The 24,990-nt window shown below is 44.2% G+C and overlaps 1 protein-coding gene across 4 annotated transcripts in view; it reads right to left on the bottom strand.

Moving 5' to 3' along the window:
• The window catches only part of Ano6 (anoctamin 6), a 180,495-nt gene that overhangs the window by 85,480 nt on the left and 70,025 nt on the right, over positions 1 to 24,990 (bottom strand). For 3 of the 4 annotated variants that reach the window (XM_032885493.1, XM_032885498.1, XM_032885496.1), the window contains one exon: positions 20,758 to 20,840. The exons of the other annotated variant lie outside the window; for it this stretch is intronic. In XM_032885493.1, the coding sequence (XP_032741384.1) occupies positions 20,758 to 20,840 (83 nt within the window). The remainder of the gene's footprint in view (positions 1 to 20,757; positions 20,841 to 24,990) is intronic. 4 annotated transcript variants of the gene reach the window in all.

The raw sequence follows: 24,990 nt of genomic DNA, 5'->3' as shown, positions 1-24,990 counted from the left end.
ACAGTGAAACGGATCGCATCAGAAGAAATTTCCCGACAACCTGAAACACCGACGTGCTCCAGGCTCATCTGCGTTCACACAAAGCAGGCTGCAAGGGAGGCTTGTTTTTCCAGCAATAGCTAAGAAACTGCACTATGAAAATTTTTCATATAATTAAAGAGGGATATGAGAGGAGCAAAGAACTGCTCTCTGCGGTTCGTATGACTAGAAAAATAAAGTAGTTAATTCTAAGACCATGCGGGGAGGAAGGGGCCCTGTTCATAACTGAACTAAATTAAAAATATTGTACCATCCATTCTGCAGGAAACCCTGAACACTCTCTCTCTCTCTCTCTCTCTCTCTCTCTCTCTCTCTCTCTCTCTCTCTCTCTCACACACACACACACACACACACACACACACACACAAGCTCAGCTCAAGCGAAAGCTCTTTATTCCGATCTCAAAACACAGAACTTAACTTCATTTGCATACCACCAATGACAGGTTTCCATTTCCTAGCTGCTAGAAAGATACAAGATATCAAGAAGTGAAGTGTTTTCCTCTGTACCATAATGTAAGCATGCTACAAAGCAGGACAAATTTCACTCCTTTTATTTGGATCAAAATGCAAACTGCACATCAATGTCAAAAGCCAAATATTGAACCAAAAGAGTTCCAGGACTACGGCTACAGGAGGCTGAGGGTTGAGGGGAAAGACAAATATTTGAAGAAAGCAGGGGAGGGAAGAGAAGGACGTAACAGATTAGTCACAGGGAAAGCAGAAGTGTGTGGGCACACACAGCCAGCACACAGGAGCGCTTCTCTCTGACCAGACTAGGCATTCCAGATTGCTGACTTCAGAGAAACAGGCAAAGAAGCCCACTCATGGAGGAAAGGCCCTGAAGCGAAGGCTGTTTTTAGAATGTGTCTCAGGGTGTTCCAGGAACATTTGGTATTGACTCTGTGACAATCAACATGTACTCAGGAAAAACCCAGCGATTCCTGTATAAATCAGTGTTCCCCTTGGTTCTATGTTCTGAAGGCAGTGACCCAGGACTTGCTCACCCTGGACCTCTCCATGTATCAGACTTCCCTCCCCCACCTCCCAAACTACGAAGACTCTTTCTCTCCTAATGGAAAAAAACTATGCTCGCTACAAAGTAACTTCTAACAACACGGTAAAGTATAAAAGGAAGAAATAAACGACATATGTAACCCCATCTCTCAGAAATGAGCTGGGTTTTGAAGTATTTTCAAGAGGATCCTTCCGTACACAGTCACTAAAATGGCACCAGGCACCATGCGCACGCACTGTTTTACAAACATCGATCAGAGACATCTCCGAGCTTTATATAAAGCTCTGAATCATCATGTTTAATAGCTGCAATATAATTTAGCTAAACAGTTCCTCCACTGATGAACACAGAAGTTGCTTCCAATTTTCTGCTTCTATAAACACCGCGGCAATACGCTTCCTTGTACATATGTATATGTGCACGTGTTCAATTACTATTTCATTAGGCCTAAATTCGGGAAGCAGATTTCTAAGTGCTGTGGCCTGCTCAAATGCTTTTGATACATGAGTCGCTAAACCGTCATCCACACCACACACCCACCAGCACAGTGTAAGGATGTGCGTGCCAGGCGCCACCCTCCCTAGATTACAGACTTCCACTTTCCCACTACCGCAGCCAAACCGTGTATTTTGGTTTTTCCTTTTCTTCTTTTGCACCTTTTAACTAGAGGACACGGACACTATCCCAGGCTCCGCCCAAAGGAATTACTACATTTTTTAAGTAGTATCTATTGCCCCCTTTGACCTAACTGGTCTCTTTGATAGAGCTTCGGTGGTGAAATCTGAGGCCACACAGGGAAACGGGCAAGAGAGAAAAGAATAGCACGGAACAAACTCACGGGACCCTGTACGTCTGCAAAGGTGACCCCGTGTCTGCAAAGGTGGTGGCCTGAGGGAAGGGCTGGCCGAGGGGCCTGTTCACTCTTGAAGAGCCATGCAGCAAGCTATCTGCTGAAGTAATGTTCTGTAACCACGGTGGACCCTGGTGCCCGCCTGACACAGAGTAATCCTGGCTAAAACAACTGTCGTTGAGGCGGCAGCCTGTGGTCAAGGGGAAGACAGGGAACTGTATGGGGAGAGACCTTGGAAAGTGCTCACGCGCCCCAAGAGCATCCCGGAATGGAAAGGGAGCCATGCCCCAGGCACTGCCAGCCTGCCCTGGGTTCTGTGGCGCTGACCCGCCATCTTCATCTGGACATTAAACTGAAATGTGCTCATTTTCAGAAGGTCACCAGAGCACGGGCTGACTTTTCATCGAAGATTACAGGCTACCCTCACAACCACCAAAACATCGGCTGCGCATTCCAACCCGTACATTTCTCTATATTTAGAACCTTCTACTTATTTGGCTTATCGTGGTTTTTGGTTTCAAGTCAAATTTGATGTCAAGTTCTTAAAAGTGCTGTCTTTGAGCTGTGAATTATTCCCAAGTGGTGGGGCTTGTTATTTTCAGCGATTCCTTACAAGGCACAGATGTGGTTGCCTGTAAATAGCGGACCGTATCATTACAATGTCTTCTTACACGCTACAGTCTCCTGATTCAGCGTGTGCATTTCGTCTTTTCCCTTTGCCGAACGCCACGGTTCTATTATCAGGACTGCACATGCCCGATGCCAGCAAGGCCGAGGGCACGCCTTTGCCAGCATCGTTGTTACTGTTCCCCTCCAGCTCATGACGAGGGCTCAGTTCTTTTGTCAAGTGGCATTCTCCCACAGTTTTATAAACCGTTAAATTTTGTAAACTAGACTGGAAGACAAATAAAGACAGAACTTTGAAATAAAATCTCCTTAAAAGGAATTCATTGGGGCTGGAGATGACTCAGTGGTTTTAGCCCGGCCCTGGGTCCCACCCAAAGCACCACACACAGAGAATTAACTAGCTATGGAAATAAACGGAGTCTTCTGGGAGACTCCAGTCAGGTGCCTTCTTGCTAGGCAGGGAGCTGCCTTCCCAGTCTTCTCTTAAGCCCTAGGAGTTCAGGGCGACCAATTTCATCAACAAGACTTCATTCTTTTTAATTTCCTGTTTTCCTATGAGCTTTCCATCTTCGGGGGGTGGGGTGGGGGAATCTCAGTTCAGTCTTAAAAACAAGAAATAAAACATTGAAGAAATATCATATGATGAAAAGGAAAAGCGAAAGTGCCTGCCGCAGCTCTTCTATCATTTCCCTTTCTAGAATAAACTATCATCTGTTTATTTTCAGCTGTCAGTGATAGTGCGAGCAAAAGAGCTGAGAGACAGAGAGACAGAGAGACATAGACAGAGACAGAGAGAGACAGAGATAGACAGAGACAGGGACAGAGATAGACAGAGACAGAGAGACACAGAGACAGAGAGACACAGAGAGACAGAGAGACAGACAGAGACAGAGATAGACAGAGATAGACAGAGACAGAGATAGACAGAGACAGAGAGACACAGAGACAGAGAGACAGAGAGAGACAGAGAGAGAGACACAGAGAGAGACAGAGACAGAGAGAGACAGAGACAGAGACAGAGAGAGACAGAGAGACAGAGAGAGAGAAAGACTATAAGGAATTTTCAACATACTGCCCACTATATAAGAGGTAGTGACCAGCTCAAGACAGGTACAATCCAAACTGTGTGAGAGAGAAGGACTGTCCTCCCAGACGCTGGCCTCCTGAGGTCTCAGATGCCCAGATCAGTATATCTTGGTTCATTGCCCATCCACTGGCATAAAACCTTGGATCTGTCTGAAATTTTAGTCTACACCATCTTCAGGAGGATGCTGTAGGGTTTCCACCTCAGACAAGATGGCTGTCCTAAATTACACTTCTGAACCTTTAAGAAAAAGTTCCCCACCATATATATATATATATGTATGTATGTATGTATATATGTGTGTGTATAATACATATATATATACACATATATATGTATTTCCCCACCCACCTGTGTTTACCTTCTTCCTTAGCCATATTTCAACTACTTTTAACATACATAATTTACTATATCTTAAACACTAGTAGGTCCCAGTCACCAAACTCATAGCTGCAAACTGCCCCTTTCCTCCATTGTCATGTCATATGCTCCCAGGTCAACAGTCTCTGTTTTGTTTTTAAGTAAAGAGGCACTGGCCTACAGGTTCCTCAGCTGAGAATGAACACAGTGGTTTGCTGATCCACACTGGGAGCTTCCTGATGCAGCTACCCAGGCTGACTGGGAACTCAGCAGAGCACCGCTGTGGGCACAGTGGCGCACGGTAAGTCTTCAGGTCTTCCCTCCCATGCAATCCTTCTTCCTCAGCCTCCCTCGAGGTAGCATGAGGTTGACAGCCATCTAAGGGTTTTTCTGATGTGGCGAGCAGCTCATCTGGAAAAGCAGTGCCATGTTATCTTCGGCTGCTCAGAGTCCTCGGCAGGGGTGCCGTCCTCCAGTCTTTCTAAACCCCATGTACCTCTTAAGCCACAATGTCCTCTGACCTCTACTCTGGAAATTGATATTTTTAATTTCATTGAAACCAAGAGGAAGGAAGACCCGGAGTCTCGGGGAGCAAAGAGCCACATAGGTCAGCATCCATTGGGTGATGTACTAAAAAGATACTGCTTTCCCCCTTCGACTCAGAAGGTGGTCTTCCAAGTGCTGCTGGCTGTGCTGGGATGAGGTCTACACAGCCCCAACGACTCATTTATGAGCATGGCAGGCAAGCGTTTAAAATGCATCATAAGGAAGAATAAAAATAAGACTTTATGAGACCTCACTCAGTTATTGGGAATGGTCTATAAATTAAATGTCCCAAAGAAATAAGCTTCCACTAGAGCCAGAGAGATAGGCCAGAGGTTAAATGCACTTGCCGCTCTTGCCAAGGACAGGTCAGTTCCCAGCATGTCCACGAGGCAGTTCACAAACATCCGTCGATGCAGTTCCGTGGAATCCAAGGCTTGCTGGCTTCTCTGGGTACCTCATTTCACATGCACATACTCCCAACACAGGAAGATACACATGCATACATATGTGTGTATATGTGTGAATATATATATTTAAATATACGTGTATATGTTTGTGTGTGTTATGTTGAAGATAGCTAAGAAGTGTCTGATACCTCGTACTAAAGAACCGAGGTTCAGTTTTATAGAAATTCAATAAACTCAACCTGGTTTCTACTTCAAAGACAGCTAGAAGCAGTGAACGATAGGAAATTACAGTACCCACTAAAGACAGCTCATAGCTAGATGGCTAGGAGCTGCGTATATACATGTGTGTGTGTGTATGCACATATATATACATATATATGACTAGGAGCTATGTATATATATGTGTGTGTATGTATATGTGTATTTGTATTTGTGTGTATATATGTGTATATATACATATATGTATGCATATGCATATATACACACATATTCATATATACATATACATATACATGTGTGTATAAACATATACATACACACATATACTCATATACATGCATATATGTGTTTGTATATATACACATATACATGCACGCATATATATGCATATTCACACATACACACACATTCTTAAAGGTGGCTAAGCTTTTATGCCTGAATATTTCTTACAGTATATGGCATTTTTGGTATTTTAAAATGAGATATTGCATACTGTTCCTTAGGAGGTAAATATGAAAGGCCGACAACAGAGGAAAAAAATGAGAACTTTGGAGTCCAGGAGATCTAAGTTCAAAGCCCAACCCTATTGCAGACAGCCAGCCTTGGTGTATACATGTTATCTTATCGGGATTCATTAATGGGGCGATGGTGGGAAGACAGGGGTCAGTGCTGAGACAGCCGATCTAAAGTCTGAGTACAGACAAAGGCCAGTAAGGGAGACCCACAGTGTTCTCTACTCTTCCTAGAGGGCTTGGGTTTGACCCCAGGCACTCACCCAGGGGCTTACAAACCCCTGTGTCTGTGGGTGCAGAGGATCCCATGCCCTCCTCTGACACCACACACACTTGTGGTAAACAGACATACATGCAGGCAAAATACCCATATCTATAAAATGAACAGGGTTTTTAAAAAAATGGTGAAGGGTGAAAATCGCTGCTTTGCTGAACACAGTCACCACTGTGCCTGCAGTCAGTCCCTAGCCACACTCTCCCCCTTACTGCAGAGCCTCGGTAACAGCACACTTGCCCCCCCAAACCACCCCCCATAGCTGTCTACCATGCCCTATAAAGAAGTTCTCATAAAGCACAGTTCTCTCCTCACCAAAGTTCCCTGACGCCACCAGGAAAAGTGCTTCTGAACTCTGCACTCAGATGTCCCCCCGCACCAGGAAGCATTCATTCTATCCCACAGAAATTGACTAAAATATGATTATAAAGACTTAGGTAGCTGGCAGATACTTTCGAGAAAACATTTGTCATTACTGACAATATCCTAAAACTTCAAGCAAATATTAGAACTTAGCACAACTGTTTTCTTCTTGACTGTCTAATTGCTTCCTAATAATGGCTTCTGGTTGAGACTGAAGGCGATGTTATAAAATGTGACATTCCTTCTCATTTTTCATAAGGAAGTAAGTAAACGTTTGTAAGAGCTACTAATTTGTAATGTCTACTATGACCTGAGCAAACAAGAAACTCCAGTTCTCTACTCTTACACGGACCTGGAAAATACATAAAACAATGCCATTTCTTCTGCTAAATCAAAAATACACTCTATATGGATACACGCTAGTGTATATTAATGTATATTAATGTTCAGTACTGATTTAATGATCACTCTTTTGGTATATTGTTGGTCATGTTTAAATTAAGAAATGTGTTAAGTTTTAGTGTTGTGTTTTAAGGTCTGGTGTACTGAACATTATGCAGGTCCACGTTACTGAATGCGAAATGTAGGACTTTAAAGTTGAGAGGTACAGTTGTATCCAATTCTAATATTGCATTATATAAGTTACCACGGTATAATGCCATACATATGGAACATAACGCCATGTGTTTGTGTGCACACTATCAATAACTTTAATTAGACTATAATCCTGAAGGGAAAAGTTGCTTTGCTTTTAACCTGTAACACCAGGAAAAGCGATTCAATGGGTGTTTGCTGCACTGACCCGAGGTAACATACTCCAGTAAAAACATTTAATGTAACCACTCGGCTAAAGCTTATACTTAGTTGCAGGTTTGCAGAGGCCATTGTAGATGATGTAGGGATTAGCCAGTCCATCCTGATGCAGTCCCCAGTTCCTCTATTCCTTTAACACTTGTATGTCTTTGGTATTCTTGTTTGAGATGAGGCTGGGGGTCTTTCTGTGACTCCTGGGACCGCCCTGAGCTCCAGATCCTCCTGCTTCACACCCTCCTGTGCAGCCGAGATTTCGGGCCAATGATGCTGCCCCTGCTCACAGTGGGCCTCAGGGTTTAATCCTCTCATCTTTGTGCTGTAGGTCCACCGTCTAGGTTCTCTACCTTCTAGGGGAAAGCTTTGGGGTCTTCCATTGTCTGCCTTCTGAGGTTGCCTAGCTCACAGCACCTTCCCTCTCCTTAAATGTCACATCTCCTAATTCTAATTGTTGAGCTATTCGTGTAATGGCTTAATTAATGTCTGTCTCTCACTAGAACGTATGCCCCGAGGGGACGCAGACTGTGCCATCATTTCATTGCTACTTCCCAAGAGAGTTACAAAAACATTAAATGGGTAAATATTATTAAATAAATCAACTGAAATTAATTCCCCATTTATCCTGTGACATTTTATAATGGGGCAGATGAAGCAACGGGAGAGAGATTCCACTATGCTGGGACGGAGATGGTCTGGTTTGCATTGTTAAAGGATGGCACAGTGGTGACGGGAGAGTGGCTTCAAGGAAGAAGGGTGGAGGAAACAAAGGAGCTGAGGAATATTACTACTTCCTGCAAAAACAGTCTAGGCATATAGTGTGTTGTCTCTGTAAGGTTTACATAAACACGCTCAGGTTCTGACCAGGAACAAGGACCGTAAGGTGTGGTCCTTTCTGTGTTGAGAGTGCTATCAGGGTTATCCTGACTCACAGCCAGCTCTCCGTGTGCACACTAGGACTGACCTAACACTCCAACACACCTCAGAGACTTCTGACCACCAGCCAGCATCACCTGCACAGACAGCCACCGGACACAGAGGTAAATGCCGTACCACCTTTGGCCTTGAGGGTGAACATCTGAGATGCACTCTTTTTTATTTGCCCACTGAGCACATGGGTTAATAAATATTGAATGAATAAATGAATAAAATTTTACTGCAAAATTTAGTGATGTTGATAGTGGTTTATTCAAAACTGAATAATTCAAATAGGTCTTATTCTTAATTCATTAAAAATTCTATTAGCGAGTTTTAGAAAGGGCTCAGTATATTTATTGACCGGTTGCGCTGTTGGTATTTTATAATACTGCTGGGTATAATTAAATCCCAACCCACTGATAATTTGCTCAGCATTCAAGAGCTGATAAGAGTACTTTCTTGGGGATACAAGTTGTCGATGCTCTAGCCTGGTCTTCTAAGAATGAAGCCAGTTTCTGATACCTACAGTGTGACATCACATGACAAGCTTTCAAGAAAAGTGCTATGGTTGGTTGAGGGATGTCCATGCAGTGCTGTGGCCTGCCATGTTGCAGTTCTGTCTTTTACTGTCTATTTTAATGCTAAATGCGGGCCACCAGGATCTGGAGTCTGCAAGTAGCACCCGTGACCCCGCCCCCAAGTTATTTCTGATTGGTGAATAAAGGTGCCAACAGCCAATAGCTGGGCAGAAGACACATAGGTGGGGTTTAGGTTTCCAGAGCTTGGGGACGGAGGAAGGAGAGGAGAACCTAACTCAGGGAGAAGAAGCTGCCATGGGTTAGGTGAGCCATAAAAACGTGGCCCTGTGGGCTAGCCCAACTGCAGCTAAGAGCAGCCTAGTTGAAGCACAGTAAATAATAATAACTCGGGGTTATCGATAGGAAAGTGGATTCTAACAGCACGGAGAATAGGCAGCTGCAAAGCTATCATGTTATTTAAGGCTTATTATAAATTTAAAGGCTGTGAGTGTGTCTTCCTTCTGAAGCCCCGATCAGGATTCGATACTTTCTACAACGTTCATGAGCACTAACTAAGCCTCAGCTGTTCTCTGCGTAACTTTGTGAACATGTTTTCCACACCACTCAAACACCTCTCGACTCTGTGCCGCACCACATGCGGGTGAGGAAATCTGCCACTGACCTTGCTTTTTATGTATAAGGAAGTAGAAGACCTAAAGAGAAAAAGAGGCTTCCTGCAGGAGCCAGGGGGCAGAGCCATGCAGGGGCACAGAAGGCTTCTGGTGCTCAGTTCCATTTCAAGCTCTACTTCCTAGTGGGGCTTTTGGAACAGCTTCCGCTTACAGAAAAAGAACGGTTCCTGTCAGGAACTGGACATGATTTTATAATCTCAGAAGTCCCTCGCTGCACTCGTCTCTTCTTCACCCTCCTATGTCACCTGTCACACATTTACATCAAATATGCATTAAGTTTCAGGGCACAGTGGTGCATGCCTGTGGTTTTAGCACGTGAAACACTGAGGCAGGAGGAGGATTAAAGGTTCAAGCCCAGCCTGGGCTAACAGTAAGAACCCTGTCTATAAACCACCAACAAAAAGCACTTGAGGATGCATGGACCAAAAGCCCGGCCGAGCCTCCTGTGAAGTCTGATGGTCTGTTTCTGTTTTAGACCATTTAGCTGAGATCAAACTTTACCCCAGCAACAACTCAGGTTCAGACTTGATACATTCTGATCCATGTTCACACCCTGGGATGGAACATTCCGGGGCTGGTTTGCGCATTATAATTAATGAAGATGCTGTTCAGTAGTAATTACAATCTGTCAGGTCGCATTAATCTGAATTTCACAAGGTGACTTGGAAGGAAGTATAAATGCACTCGGGTCTCTAGGTAAAAATGACTTTATGGTTTCTCCCCAGAGACGGACTGAAGGAGCGCTTAAGACTTTTCATAGTGGGGGCTGGGGATTTAGCTCAGCGGTAGAGCGCTTAACTTGGCAGCGAAAGGACATGGGTTAGGTACAAAGCTCCAAAAAACAAACAACCAAAAAAAAAAAAAAAAAGACTTTTCATAGCACCAGCAAGATCGCTCCAAGTATAAGGGCAACCTCCACATGCAGAACAAGATGTATAGGGACCACATGCACACATGCATACATGCACACATACACACACATACATAAACATACACACACAAAAATAAATGTAAAAAAATTTAAGATTTATAATAAAGATGCACCTTTTATTTCTATTTGATGGAATAATAAAAGCTATAATTAACTGGGAGGTTTTAGAAAATAAAAAGATTTTGCATGTAACATGTAAAACATGGAAGGGCACACAGGCGACAGTGGCAAGCCCTCTGGTCCTCCTCTTTAATTTTCTAGGAACCCTGTGAATTCCTAGTGTGTTCACATTCCCAGCACATCCTGTGTTTTCTCTTTACATTTTTACCACAGATCTGCACCCCCGTGCGATGACAGGTCACAGCACCGTCAGGTTGCTGGCCAGCAGACTCTTAACTTCTCTGGATGTTCCTGTGCTGTGCGTCCAGACGCTTTGTAATTGGATGAGGTCCACGGTAAATGCAGACATTATAACTGTTCAGAATGCCCAGGGCTCCTACTTTCCTTGCCATGGTTTTGTTAAATTAATTTTGACATCCCCACATGACAGAAAGCTCCCTGAATACCTGACGTGACGCTTTGCGAGGCAAGACTCGCAAGGCATTTACAGTCACAGATTTCTGAAAAGGAAGACGGTAAAACCAGGTAGAATGAACAGTTATAAGGGGGAGGATTTTACTTGATCAGGTGATTCGGCTGCTGGTCATTATTTTGTGTGGACAAAATAAAATGTGAAATAAACCAGACGCCTTGATAGCCACGTCGAAGGACAGTCACAGCTGGTCTTTATCATTCCACACATCCCATTAGTGAGTCCCGCTCTCCGTGAACCATCCCCGGCCTGCCTTCCCTCCCACCCACGGACACATCCTGAGTCATGTGTTCATTATTCCCATCTGGTCCTGTTCATCTCACCGCATCCGAATGCCACCGGGGTGTCAGGTGTTTCCACTGTGGGACACCATCTTGCTGGAAGAAAGTCTGTCAGCTGTCCTTGCCTCCCATTCAGTCATGAAAACCATGCTTCTCAGGGCTGGCCAGGCGGGTGGCTCTTAAGAGTTCAAGAGGATGTCCTGCCCTCCAAGAGGACCCCAGCTCAGTTCCTAGCACCCATGATGGGCAATTCACAACTGCCTGTAATCCCAGCTCAGGGGGATGACACACTTCTGGCCTCCCTGGGTACCAGCATGCATATACATGTGTGAGCACATGCTGAAGTACGCACATGTGTTCACATTTCACATACATACACACAGGCACACACATATACACACCTAATTTAAATTTTTAAGAAATCTTTTTACAAGTGAATTCTCTTTCATCTAAAAAATAGAAAGGAAGGAAGGAGAAGGAAAGGGCAGAAGGAAGGAAGGAAGGAAGGAAGGAAAAGAGAAAGAGGGAGGAAGAAAGGGAGGAAGGAAGGAAGAAAGGAAGGAAGGAAGGAAGGAAGGAAGAAAGGAAGGATAGAAGGCTAGAAGGATAGCGGAAGGAAAGGGAAGACTCTACTTTCTATCTTCATCTACCAATTGCTACTACCTGATGGTGTCCTGTTCTTGGAAAGTTATCCAATACAGAGCGGTGAGCTCCCTCTCCAAAGGAGTACTCAGAATGGGAGGCGGCTTTGCCAACCTGAGCAGAAGCCTGGGTCTGTCCTCAGTGGGACCGGTGTGGACGCAGCCTGGATTTCCACCAACTTCCTGACACTATCACCCTACGTTCAATTCTTACTGTGCTCAATTAGCCCAGTGCCTGAACCTTCCACGCCATCCGCCTTCAGCTTCTGCCCTTGCGGCCGCTACTCACGCAGCTGGGATTTATGAATCGGGCAGGAGTCCACTTTGCTTCCTATTGTCTCCTCTGTAAATTGAATTTTATCCACTATTCCACATTCTTCCTAAGATCAGTTACCCAGTAAGTGCCATCTCCAGGACCCTATTTCTTCATTTCGTATCTAAAGGCAGGACTTTCCTCTATATTCCGGCACTGAAATCAAAGCATATGAACCTGCAGTAGCTTCCATCCACTCCACCTGCCTAATGAACTCCATTAAAAATAAGTAAATAATGTGTCCAGGCTGGAATTCTGTTCAGGCTGAGATGCCCAACCTCATGGTGGCTCCTGGTGGCCTCTTCCTAACGTTCATAAAGAACCTACTCACAGGCCCTTCTGTAACAGTGTAGGAGACAAACTCTCCGGCTTCTACGACCTTCTTCATCCGTTCACTCTGTGTCCGATCTCCTCCCTAAATCAATGTAGTCCCCTCCTCCCTCCCACACACACTTATTTTCTTCTGGCATCGATATCACCTCATGTCACCTCAAGACCACTCAACTGTGGTTCCACAACCCAGTGTCCCTGCTGTGGGATACCCTAACTGACACACAACTCCAGTCAGAGAGCTCAAACTAATGCGGGGCAATCTGGCCCCCACTCTGAGGCTTTGGTTTGAGGCGGTCTCACTGTGGTCTCGAACTCCCTGTCTTCCCGCCTCAGATCCTAAGTCAGAGATTACAGGTGTTCTTCTCCGAAACCATCCTTGAGCGGCCTGACACCTATGGCAGCTCGATAGGGCTAAACCCCACGGAGTTCACTTTCATTTGTAGAAGCTCAACAACCTGTTTGCTCAGTCACGTCCTTCATGGAACCGGCTTCCTTCCCTTAAGGCCTACTATTGCTGCTGCTCTGTTGTCTATCACAACTCAAAAGTTATCAATCAATCAACCAATCAATCATCAGTTAATCAATATTGTCAATAAGCATTTGTTGACAGGACTTTGGACTTTTACCTACTTCAGAGTTGTAGAAAGGGATACTGAGATTTGAACCAGGAGTGATGTGCATGGTAGGCGGTCACTGTATCTCTGACCCAGACCCGCATGCCTTTTATTTTGAGAGAAAAATCTCAAGTTACCCAAGGTGTCCTTGAACTTGCAAACTGCCTGTCTCTGCTCACAAAGAGCCTGAGACTATATAGCATTGTGCCAACAGGGGTGGCTTTTTTTTAACACCTTTGAAGTGATGATTTTTTGAAAATGATTAGAATGTTCCAGAATGTACAGAATGGGACTTGTTAGTATTTTGAGTTAAATGACCTGGCTGGTCCTATGGTCTAATTACCACCATCTCTCTGGGAAAAGACACTCCTTATTCCAGAGAAGTGACTCAGAGGGTTTTTTTTTGTTTTTTTTTTTTTTTGCTTCTTTTTTTGGAGCTGGGGACCGAACCCAGGGCCTTGCGCTTCCTAGGCAAGCGCTCTACCACTGAGCTAAATCCCCAACCCCCTCAGAGATCTTTTTGAATGGTCTCTTGGCATCTCTGTCTACTTCTGCTCGTCCTCCTCAATGCTGACAATCCATGCATTCCGGATCAGCCACACAGAGCGAGTAAGCATTCTTCCACATTCAGGCAGAGGACACGTTCACAACCTTCTTCCCTGAGTGCACGGTACACCTACATGCAATGTTGACGCACCTTGTGAATGCCGACTGCGGCAAAATGGCCCAAGTGAGCAAATCTCACTGGCTGCCCCTCATCTTTGACTTCCCTCCTCTTCTGAAAGTCCATGAGCCAAGCTAAATATTAAATTCCTTTGAACAAATCCCTTTGAAGGCTTGCTCAATCTGTGGTCTCTGGGCTATATATAGCCTAGCATAACTATAAATGAGACCCAACATCTTTTATTTTTCTTTTCTTTCACCTCTCTCCCTCCCCCCGTCCTCTTTCTCTCTCCCCTTCCCCCTTTCCCTCCCCCTCCCTCTCCCTCTCCCCCTCCCTCTCTCTCTCCCTCTCTCCTTCCTCTCTCTCCCTCCCTCTTTCCCTCTTCCTCTCTCCCCCTACCCCTCCCTCTCCCTCTTCCTCTTGTAGCAGGAATGTGTGGTTCTTGAGCATGAAACCCATAGGCCACCGTATCATGTACAATATCACATGATTAGCATGCCTGGCGGTCTTCCACATAGCTCTTTTTCATCATGGTCCCTTCTGAACACATCGGAAAAATGATCCCACTCAAGGACTTTGCTGGAAACCCTCCCACTCATCCAGACAAGGTTCATTCTGAATGGCCTCCCAACTTAAAAATGAAACCAGAGTCTTTGCAGTGACCTACAAAGCCCCAAACCAACAATTCTCCCCATTTCCCAATCTACTACTATCGGGTGGACTGCCTTCCTTGTCCACAAATCTATCAGTAAAGTGGCCACTTCAAGTCCTCTTTCTAGGTCACTCCTGCGTAGACATCTGTCCTTCCAGTTTGTCCAGCACCACATGCAGGCCTTGCAATTCTAATACTCTAACACTCTGTTTACAACTGTTACACGTTCACAACTGCTGAAAAACACACACACACACACACACATACATACACACACCCTCTCTCATACAATTCCTATTACTTTTCCCTATTTATATTCTTTTATAATTTATATTACTACTTTGTATCTAAAGTCTCTCGCATCAAAGTGTTAGCTCCTAAGATACAGAATTTTCTTTTCTGAATATTCAGTACCTAAAATAAATGCCAAGTTACTATTGTTGAAGAAATTAATACTCAGAACTCGTCCTTGGGCCCGCATATTCTTCAGCTTGTTGAAGACAATTAAACCAGAATTTCAGGGAATTAACAATAACTCTTAGAAGAGAATGTCTTAGTTACCTTTCTATTTCTATGCTAAGATATCGTAACCAAGGCAACTTACAAAAGAAAGCATTTAATCTGGGGGGCCTCCTTGTTCCAGAAGGTGGTCCAGTCCCTGGCCGGTGCGATAAGGGGCATGGCACAGGTAGGCAGTCAAGTGTTAGAGCAGTAACCGAGAGCTTACATACTGAGGCACGACCACAAGGCAGACAGATGGTTAACTGGAATAATGACGCTCCTCCTCCAATAAGGTCACACTCTCTGGGAATCAAATATTCAAATATATGAGCCCATAGGGGACATTCTCACTCGAAATGTCACAAGCAATAACTAGCCTTGAAAGAGGAGTACTCATCCTCCTGAGTCTGTTTTCAAACCTAGTTATTAAGTCTTATGACTTTGATCCTTCTTCCTGGTTTATCCTATTGTAACATTCTCTGGCCAGTCCAAATTTTATGGTTTACTCCAAATTTGTGTAGAAGCTAAGCAATGAAAACAATCCAGTTAGCATGAGATCAAAAGTGGTAAGATATTGCTCCTGCCTCTAAGAAGCCAGGAGGGTTATATGAATACTTCAAGTTCTGCAAAGGCTGGTTGGGGTGAAACAGTGGAGTTAGGATCACAGAGTGGTCCTTTAGTCTCCCTTCCCTGTAATTCCATGTTGGTCATGGCTGTAACGATGTTAGATCAATGTCCCCCACACCCCATTCTTCAACTGTGTGTGCTGGGACCACTGTAAGTTCCTAAGCAATGACCACTACCTCTGATGACCCAAAGCTCAAACTCCTTAGCACTTGGGGTGAGTGTGAAGTCTACGGGGCCAGCCATGTCTCACTGGCCCTTCAATTTAGCCCTTAGAGCTCTTAACCAGATACAGAACTGGGAATCTGGTAGCAGAACATGTCTCTATCCTCTAACCTATCCTATTGGTTCTCTATCCTTAGGGAACCAAACCTAAGTTCTAACTCTGTAACTACCCTAACAGCATCTGGGTTGGTTGGTTGGTTACACGTAGAGAGAGAGAGAGAGAGAGAGAGAGAGAGAGAGAGAGAGAGAAGAGAGAGAGAGAGAGAGAGAGAGAGAGAGAGAAAGGAGAGAAGAGAGAGAGGAGAGAGAGAGGAGGAGGGAGAGAGAGAGAAGAGAGAGAAAGAGAGAGAGGAGAGAGAGAGAGAGAGAGAGAGAGAGAGAGAGAGAGAGAGAGAGAGAGAGAGAGAGGGAGGAAGGGAGAGAGAGAGAAAGAGAGAGAGAGGAGAGAGAAAAGAGAGAGAGAGGAGAGAGAAGAGAGAGAGAGGAGAGAAAAGAGAGAGAGAGAGAGAGAGAGAGAGAGAGAGAGAGAGAGAGAGAGAGAGAGAGAACGAACTTATTTCTCTCCTCCTCCGACCTGGGGTTTAGGGATCCAACTCAGGTTACCTGGCTTAGAGGCTGATGCCCTCACCTTCTTAGTCATCTCATCTACCCTCTACTTCTATGTCTGACCTCTTCTAGATGATCTGAGGCTCAGGCACCCACTTCCCAGTACCACTTTCCCCATACCCTGCCCCAGAATCAGAATCTTCCATGTCGATTCCTAACCATGCTCCAAACGACAGGCATCAGTCACACAGCCACGGTCTCCCTCCTGACCAGGAACTGCTTTAGAAACTGCAACGTGATGAGTCAGGCTTCACTGGTAGAAGAGAACAGATCATACTGAGAGAAATAAAACAGCACGGAAGGCCCCTGCAAGATGGGCGGCTTCTTGCTGTCTGACATGAAATCCTGACCACCTGGGTTCACTCCCTAGAACCCAACACAAGGGTGGAGAGAAAGGTGTCCTCCACGAAGATGTCCTCTGATCTCCACCTCCCAATATCAACAGTAACACGTTCGTTTGCTTCTTTGTTTCTTTACAGATTTGTTTATTTGTTTTATGTAGGTATACTGTCCCACCAGAAGAGGGCATCAGATCCCATTACAGATGGTTGTGAGCCACCATGTGCTTGCTGGGATTTGAACTCAGGACCTCTGGAAGAGCAGTCAGGGCTCTTCTCTCCAGCCCCAACAGGTTTGGTTTTTAAAGAGAGCACTAATTGGGAAAACATTCGTAATACAATGTTAACTGTTTTTATTGTACTTAAGCAAAACTGCACCAAGACTGAAATGGCGCCCTACCGTACAAGATTACCAAGTGTCTCAGTAAACCACAGTTACCACATCCTTTTCATACTGACTCCCGCCGGCACATCTGCCCCACCTCACAGGGATGAGATGTCATTTCCTGCTCCTACCACTCTGACACAACAAGAACACATCTGCATCTCTGGTCACCTCGTTAACACTCTAGCGTTCTGGCTACCTCCATAGCTCCCATCTACAAAGGGGGCGAGAGAGCCAGAACGGACACCTGGGCAAGCGAGGCAGCCACCCAAAGCTGCAGGGGAGAAGAATGGAAGGCCGTGGAGCTGCTACTGTCTATAGGCCCCAGGCAGCTGACGGGGCTGTCAATCTACTCAATTAACACAGTTGGCAGATGGCAAGGGATCCTCCGAAAGGCCCGATGGAAAAATAATTAGAAAACTAGTTTTCCCAACTTCTTTTATTTTTATCTAGCATTGTCCGGGACTTTGCTTTGCCACTGGGCCCTCTGGCCCCCACCAGTATTGGCCCCAATGTAACAATCTGGTTCCCATCAACTTACCTACTGTCCTGGCCTCGCCTGCATAGAAGGCTTCTCTTAAATATCACAGTGTAGTTCCCTGGGGTGCCCTGTTCTCAAGGGACCTCCTTCTATGGCCGGTTTGCTTACCACAGAGACAGCACATGGTAGTTATGTTTATTATGAGGCCAGGAGTGCTGGCAACAGTGGTGCTGGGAAGAAAACAGCAGCAGCTATTTACAGGCTTCGCAAGAACTGACGAGTCGAGAGCATCACAAACAGGTGTGGCGTGGGAACACAAAGTATTCCTTCCCAACGCCCCACGCCAGCAGAGGAGCTGTTAGCAGCTGGCCGTGGCCTGAGGGGGAGTCCATTTCCCTCAGGGATGTGCCCTGCCCAGTTGTCCATGCTCTGGCTGAAGGCCCTACACCCATGTCCATATGAAAAGCACTAACTGTACTCAACAGGTTAGGGGAAGGAGGAGGGAGATATGGTGGTGGTAAGTCAGGGAGATGGTGGGGAGGAGTAGAATGTAGATATGATCAAATTTAAAATATACATACAAACATATATACATACATATAACATATAGACATATGATATATACATGCTATATGCATGCATATATATACACCTATATACATATAATATTCAAGCATGGTATATACATACATATGATCACATATACACACATACATACAGCATACGTATGATATATATACAGATATATACATACAGATATATACACACATATATATACACACATATAATACTCAAGAATATGATATATGCATAAACACATATACAAACAAACATACATATGTACATTCAAACATACATCATATATACATACATATACAGACATACATACATATACACATACATATATACATGTATACATATAATATATAGGCATATGATATATACACACATGTATACATACATACACATACATATAATATTCAAGAATATGATATTTATACTATGCATATATATATATATGAAATTCTCAAAGAACAAATTTTTAAGTACATTTTTAAAACTAATTGCTCCCTGAGCATTGTAAGCAGGTGTCATTAGAGAAAGACAGTAACCAGGCTTTCTGTCACTTGACAAAATGCTCATCAAAAACAACCTAGGAAGCAAAGGGTTTATCTTAGCTCACATGTTCAGGTCAAACTTCCTCACTGAGGGAAGCCAGGACAGGACACTTAAGGCAGGAACTGAAGCAGAGCCCAACTGACTGGCCTGTTTGGCTCTCTTTCTTCTACAACCCATGCCCACCTGCCTAGGGAGGTCCCTGCACACAGCAGCCTGTGATCCTCCTGCATCAACTAGCGATTACGAAAATGCCTTACAGACATGGCTGGAGACTAATCTGATGAAGGCCATTGATTCCTCAACTGAGATTCTCTCTCTGTGGGCGTGTCTTGTGTTCGGTCAAGTTGGCAAAAAACGAACCAATACACAGGGACACAGAGCTATGCTGTCAGGTACACGTACAGGGCAATCATCTATATTGTTATCAACAGTATAGCCTAATAAAATGACCTGCAGGAATTCTGAAGGCCTAACAGTAAAAAAAAAAAAAAGAACTATGGTTGAAATAAATAGGTCTCTCCAAGGCAACTGCCCTTGGTGACTCTGGACTCTGTGATCATTGATCTTACACTAACTAGTCTTAGAGCTTTGAGAATGAAAAACATGAAAGAAACTAGCGCTGCTGCTGAAGGAGGAGGGTTCATCTGCACTACCCACTCTGACTCTTTGTGCAGATGCTGCTGGGGCGAGCCAAGCACCAGCACCTCCATACACTCGAAGCTGCCGAGAAAACTTTCATTTCCACGCAGAGAATGGGTGTAAAGTATGTATGTTTTCCAGGCACGCCAACACCTTGCTGCTCGTTACGTCAGTTATGGTCCTTACAAAGTTTCGATTAAAATCCGCTCGGAAGGGTAAGAGTGGAGTGGCTCCCTCAGTCTGTATCAGTATCGCCTGCCTTTGCATCAAGCTGCCCTTCCAGACGGGAACTACTGGGTGCACTCAGTTCTCCCTCACTGACGCTCACACTGACTGTAACAGGAGTCACTGAATGCCAGGTCTCTGTGTTACTACCAAGTGCTTTTCCCAGCAGGTCATCTGCAGGGATATTGCAGGAGCTCTGCTCTGAAATGAAACGGCATTGTGGGTACAGTTTTATGCGCAATCCTTCTCAGTCCAGAGCACTGTGCGAGGTCTATACTAGTGGCTCAATCGAGTGGATAACACACACACACACACACACACACACACAGAGAGAGAGAGAGAGAGAGAGAGAGAGAGACACACTCATAGAATCAGTATTGCAGTCACACTCTGCCAACTACTGGAGTGGTAAAGGTGTATCATCACACTTCAAAAATAAACTCTCAAAAATATATATATATATTTAAAATATATATATACATATACACATAGACACAGAGATACAAAGGCACACATGCACATGCAAGCATGAGCGTGTGTGTGCACGTGCACACACACACAGAGACACACTCTCACACAGACACACACGCATAAACACAGACACACACGTTTTCGTTGCCAACACAAATGGTAGACAAGTCATTCACAGTAAGGAGAAAACTGGGCAAATCCGATGAAGGCCGCCGTGCTTCCCTGATTCTCCGGTGCCTTAATAAGGCATGAGTCAGAGAGATGAGCACTTTAGGAGACTAATACAAAATCTGCTTTGAAAGACATTCTGCAAGGCATCCTACATACTTAATTTTCTTTAAACAAGGCACTAATAAAATCACAGTGGCATCTAATACGATTTTTAATTCCTTGAGGGTAGGAGCCATGGCTAATCTTCAATGTCTGACTGAGTGGGAACATTAGTTTCCCTCTTGGTAGAAATAACCAGTAAGATATTCTTAGTCCTACCGGGGTCGCATTACTGAAGGTTCTCGAAGGAAACCAGAAACAGGCCGTTTCACTATGAATAACCGCTCTGGCCAGAGCATTGTCTGTGCTCAGTCATGACTCATTTCCAAGGTTACAGAGAGCAGAAACCAACAGCAACCGAAATCAGGCAACAAAGCGGGAAATTCTGCAAACATCTCCTCATTCTTTTACTACCGACTGCGTTCCTGTCACATACACAGTGCAAAATCAAACCCAGAGTGCACGATGCTGGGACACTCAAGGTACCTTTGCCTCAGCGATGACCAAAGTCTCAGTAGTCACTGAGGGGTCTGTGGCAGATCGAACCACTGAAGAATAGAATTTGCTTTTCAAAGAAGACCTTAGTGACACATTAAAAACTTTAAGATGGGGTACTTACAAACTCTGGAGTGCGGAAGTCCTCCTGGCTCTCCAGTGACCCAAAGGTGGAGCAGACTATGGTCTGGTCGAAGTTTTCCAGCACTGCAAATAAACAGTAAATACGTAAAGTAAACCACAAACTCCCCGGGGTGCACACGGCGACGGGAGAGAGGTGCCTCAGCACCTGACGCTCCTCTGCAGGGTGAGCTCCCCACGAACTACCAGATCCTCAGCTACTATTTCATGTATGTGGCCAGGTCTCAAAACACTCTAGGCTGCGTCTAGCATGGAAAATTACTAACCTCTCCACTGCAATTAAATGTTGTAGTGAGGCTAAGGAAGTCATTATCCTGAGGTCTCTCGGGGGAACTGGTGAGGAGGTAAGCGAGGGCAGTTTCTGTCTTAAGATATACTGAGGAGCAGTATCTGACAGACATTTAATGGGAGCCAAGTAAAAATGTCCAGTGGATACTTTCAGCTAATGACAAACAAGTGAAGCTAATTATAATAACATAATTTAACCAATACTACATTAACATTTTAATGCATGGCCCATATTAAAAATGACCAGTGAACTCTTTTATAATGGTATAATTTAATCCGTAGAAGACATCAAAAATTTGAATGCATTTGAATAGTATGAACACAGTCTATATTAGAAGTCATCAGTGAACTATTTTACATTTTTCTTGGACTAACTAAGTTTTAGGGATCCAGGATATATTATGAATACAAATCTCAGTCCAGATGAGCCAGAGGTCAAAAGATCAGCAGCTGGGGGAGTCCGCTGGCCTTGGTATTAGGTGACTGCTGTGTTGGGTGAGGTGAAGGAGCCAATGTTCATTCAGGAGGTGGGTCATTCTGCCACACCAACCCCTGTGTTGGCATCAAGACCCTGTCATGAATGAAATGACAGCCCAGTGTGATGGACCCCAAGAGAGCAAACCAATCATATACACTCTGGATCAAATAACTCTACAGAAGCTCGAAGTGAAGAGCTCCGTAAAGGAACTGTTGTTTGCTGGAGGTCGATCGGCAGTAGAGAACTTGCCTTGTTCATTCTTGAGCACTTAAAAAAGTCAGAAAGTTCAAATAACAAGAAAGCGTTGGCTTATACTCGGAATCACTACGTAATTGTGTAACTTTGGTTTTACAGAAAAATAAACACCCTTAAAGAGGCATTAAATAGTTAAGTTCGCTGAAAAAAAAACACCAACTGTTTGAGGAGGTTTAAATAGATGTTCTCGTGTGTGGACAGGGCCACATCACCTCAAGAAGCCACTGACATGCAGAAACGACAGGTTAGGATGTAAAGAGAACGGAGGTACACGTAACGAGCAGCAGGAGCACGCATCCTCAGATGGTCCCGACACAACAGCTAGGAACGGCCTTTAACGTTACCCGTAATAACAGAATGAATTTTATAAGTCACGACACATCTGATTTCTTGAAATGGCTGGTTCCTATTGATGCAAAAAAAAAAAAATTCCTCTTTCCAGTACCTAAAAAAAATAAAGAATACCTCAGCTTGCCTGGGGAGGTTCCTTAGAGATGTAAAGATTGTTTACAAAGCCAACTTATTAGCCAAAAGTTCAGACAGCTCATCTCTGCCACAGCACTTTAGGACTTGAACCTTGTTTAAAAAAAAATCCCAGTATTGGAGTTACAGATTTTTTTTAACGACTTATTTATTTATTATATATAAGTACACTGTAGCCATCTTCAGGCACACCGGAAGAGGGGCATCGGATCCCATGACAGATGTTGTGAGCCACCATGCTGTTGCTGGGAATTGAACTCAGGACCTCTGGAAGAGCAGTCAGTGCTCTTAACCACTGAGCCATCTCTCCAGCCCAGAATTACAGGTTTATACACGTAACTCACATGCTAGCATCCCTATGCCCTGAAGAGAAAGCCCAGTAGAAGTGGCCTCTCCTGAAGAGTCCTTCAGAGGATCCTCTACATAAGTACCAGAGAAGAAATGGGAAATGGAAGAGAGACAGCTTGAAGGCAGCTCCCAAAGATGACCATCAAGATGGGTGCCTCTGACTAGCCAAGGAGGCCTACAATTTCCATACGGCCAGTTAAGTGTAGAGAGTAGGGTCACAACAGCAGAGTATGTCAACAGCCAAAGAACAAAATAATTACATTCCTGAGACCACCCTCACAGCGTCCTAAAACAGTGGTTCTTAACCCGTGTCTCGACCCCTTTGGGGTCTTGTACCAGATACCCTGTGTATCAGATAGTTACATTATGATTCCTAACAGTAGAAAATTACAGTTATAAAGTAGCCATGAAAATAATTTTATGGTTGGGGGGTCAACACGACACGAGGAACTGTATTGAAGGGTCGTGGCATCAGGAAGGTCGAGAACAACTGTCCTAACACATGACCGTCAGTACACCAGGCTGTGAGAAGTTCCCCACTGCTGGAGTACAGCTTGGCTCACACCAAGAATTAAAGACCTAACCTTTCTACAGCATTAACTGTAGAGATAGCAAATATCGTGCAAACGTGGTATTTATGGTCTATTGCTTCATTAAAGTTAATAAAGCATCATACTTGGGTGTATTTTTATAAGACCACTATAAACCAGATGGCGTCACTCTGTTTGCCATCTTATCTAAATTCCTACAAGATGAGATATACAATTTATCTATTATGTATCTGAGGTCTAAAGCGCAGTATGCTGCCTTTTGTTCCTTTCCTTCTGCCCTGCCCAGGCAGACAGACTTAAGCAGGCATTGGTAACAAGGCACTGATAACACAGACAGAGGAAACAAGTTATGGGACCCAGGGGCCCTGTTAAATCTCAGACATGGGTGCAGAGGACTGGGCCTGTGAAAGCACAGAACTGCTTAGAGTTCTAGCTCTTCTCATAAGGAAAAATGAACATAGTAGCAGCTGATGTCAACGCAGAAGAAAAACTGAATTTGAGTAAATAAAAACAACAAATGACTTTACTGGCATACCACGGGGGCAGGATAGAGACACAGCTATTTTCCCAGGATCTAACACAGCTGAGAAGTAGGTGACACATGGTGCTAATGCATTAATCATAATTAATCTTCCCCCACTCAGGGGGCACAGGAAGTCTTTGGAACTCTCATTTCTGATAACCTAAAGCAAATAGGGAAAAAATAATTTTTTTTGGCAAAAAAAAAATTAGTTTTAAAATTAAGGTGAAAAACTGAGCATTTATTAAAACATTAGAATGTGGGGGAGGATACTTTGGAAAAAGCAAACATGTTCTATTTAAAATAATACATTTACTTAATAGGTTTTGGAAGGTGTCTTCAGTACCGCCATAAAGTCCTGTATTAAGAAGTAAGAGTACTACTTTGAACACTAACATCAGTTCTCTTAATTTCAAAACTTGGAACATAAAGTCCTGAGTATGTCTGTGTTGCCCGTCTCAAAGGCTAACTAACGTGCTCTAGGTGCAAACTGAAGTCTTGACACATCAGTGGTGTTCTGTGCAGAGGTGCAGTGAATGGGCAACTGAACACCAGATCACCCCAATGTACCACCTGCTGTACCTTCTGCCAAACCTTGGTTTAAAGCCCTCAGGAGACTGAGGCCCCTTTTCAAGACATAACTGATGCTAACTTCAGAATCATCTGTAAGTCATAGGCTACACAGGTTTAGAGAGAACTGTAGGAATGTCAACTAGGGGCTGAGAGACGGCTCTGCAGTTAAGAGTTCTGACTGCTCTTGCGGAAGACCCAAATTCAATCCCCAGCACCCATGCAGTGATCCAGAACCCTCTGTAACTCTCGTTCCAGGGGATCTGATGCCCACTTCTGACCTCCATAGGCACTAGGGATGTTTATGGTACACATACAAGGAGTCAAAAACGCTCACACACATAAAATAAAATTATAAATGTAAAAAAAGATATTATCAGCTGGCTTACTATGAATAAAAATCACAAAACTGAATGTTTAGATCAAAAGAACCTTATAAATACCCACTTTTTAATAAATTTCACATTAAATCAGACACCTACCAATTAGTTTAAACGGAAGGAAGTGAGCGTATTTTAAAACTTTATCAATCTAGTTAGGTGGCGCTAAGTCTGCCTTACTCAGCACTGTAAAACCAAGGTCCGATAAAGCAGCGTCGAGATTTGGCCATATTAACCAGTTAATAAAATGACATTGGCAGCCTCACCAAAAAAGTGACAGTCATGTGGTTGCTTAGGTACCAATTAAAAGGGAGTGACTCAAGTTTACGACCCAGATTATGAA

This window comes from Rattus rattus, chromosome 1 (genome assembly GCF_011064425.1).
Source record: "Rattus rattus isolate New Zealand chromosome 1, Rrattus_CSIRO_v1, whole genome shotgun sequence".
NCBI classification, from domain to species: domain Eukaryota; kingdom Metazoa; phylum Chordata; class Mammalia; order Rodentia; family Muridae; genus Rattus; species Rattus rattus.
Note: the sequence above shows the minus strand (reverse complement) of the source record. Positions and strands in the feature narration are given on the sequence as shown.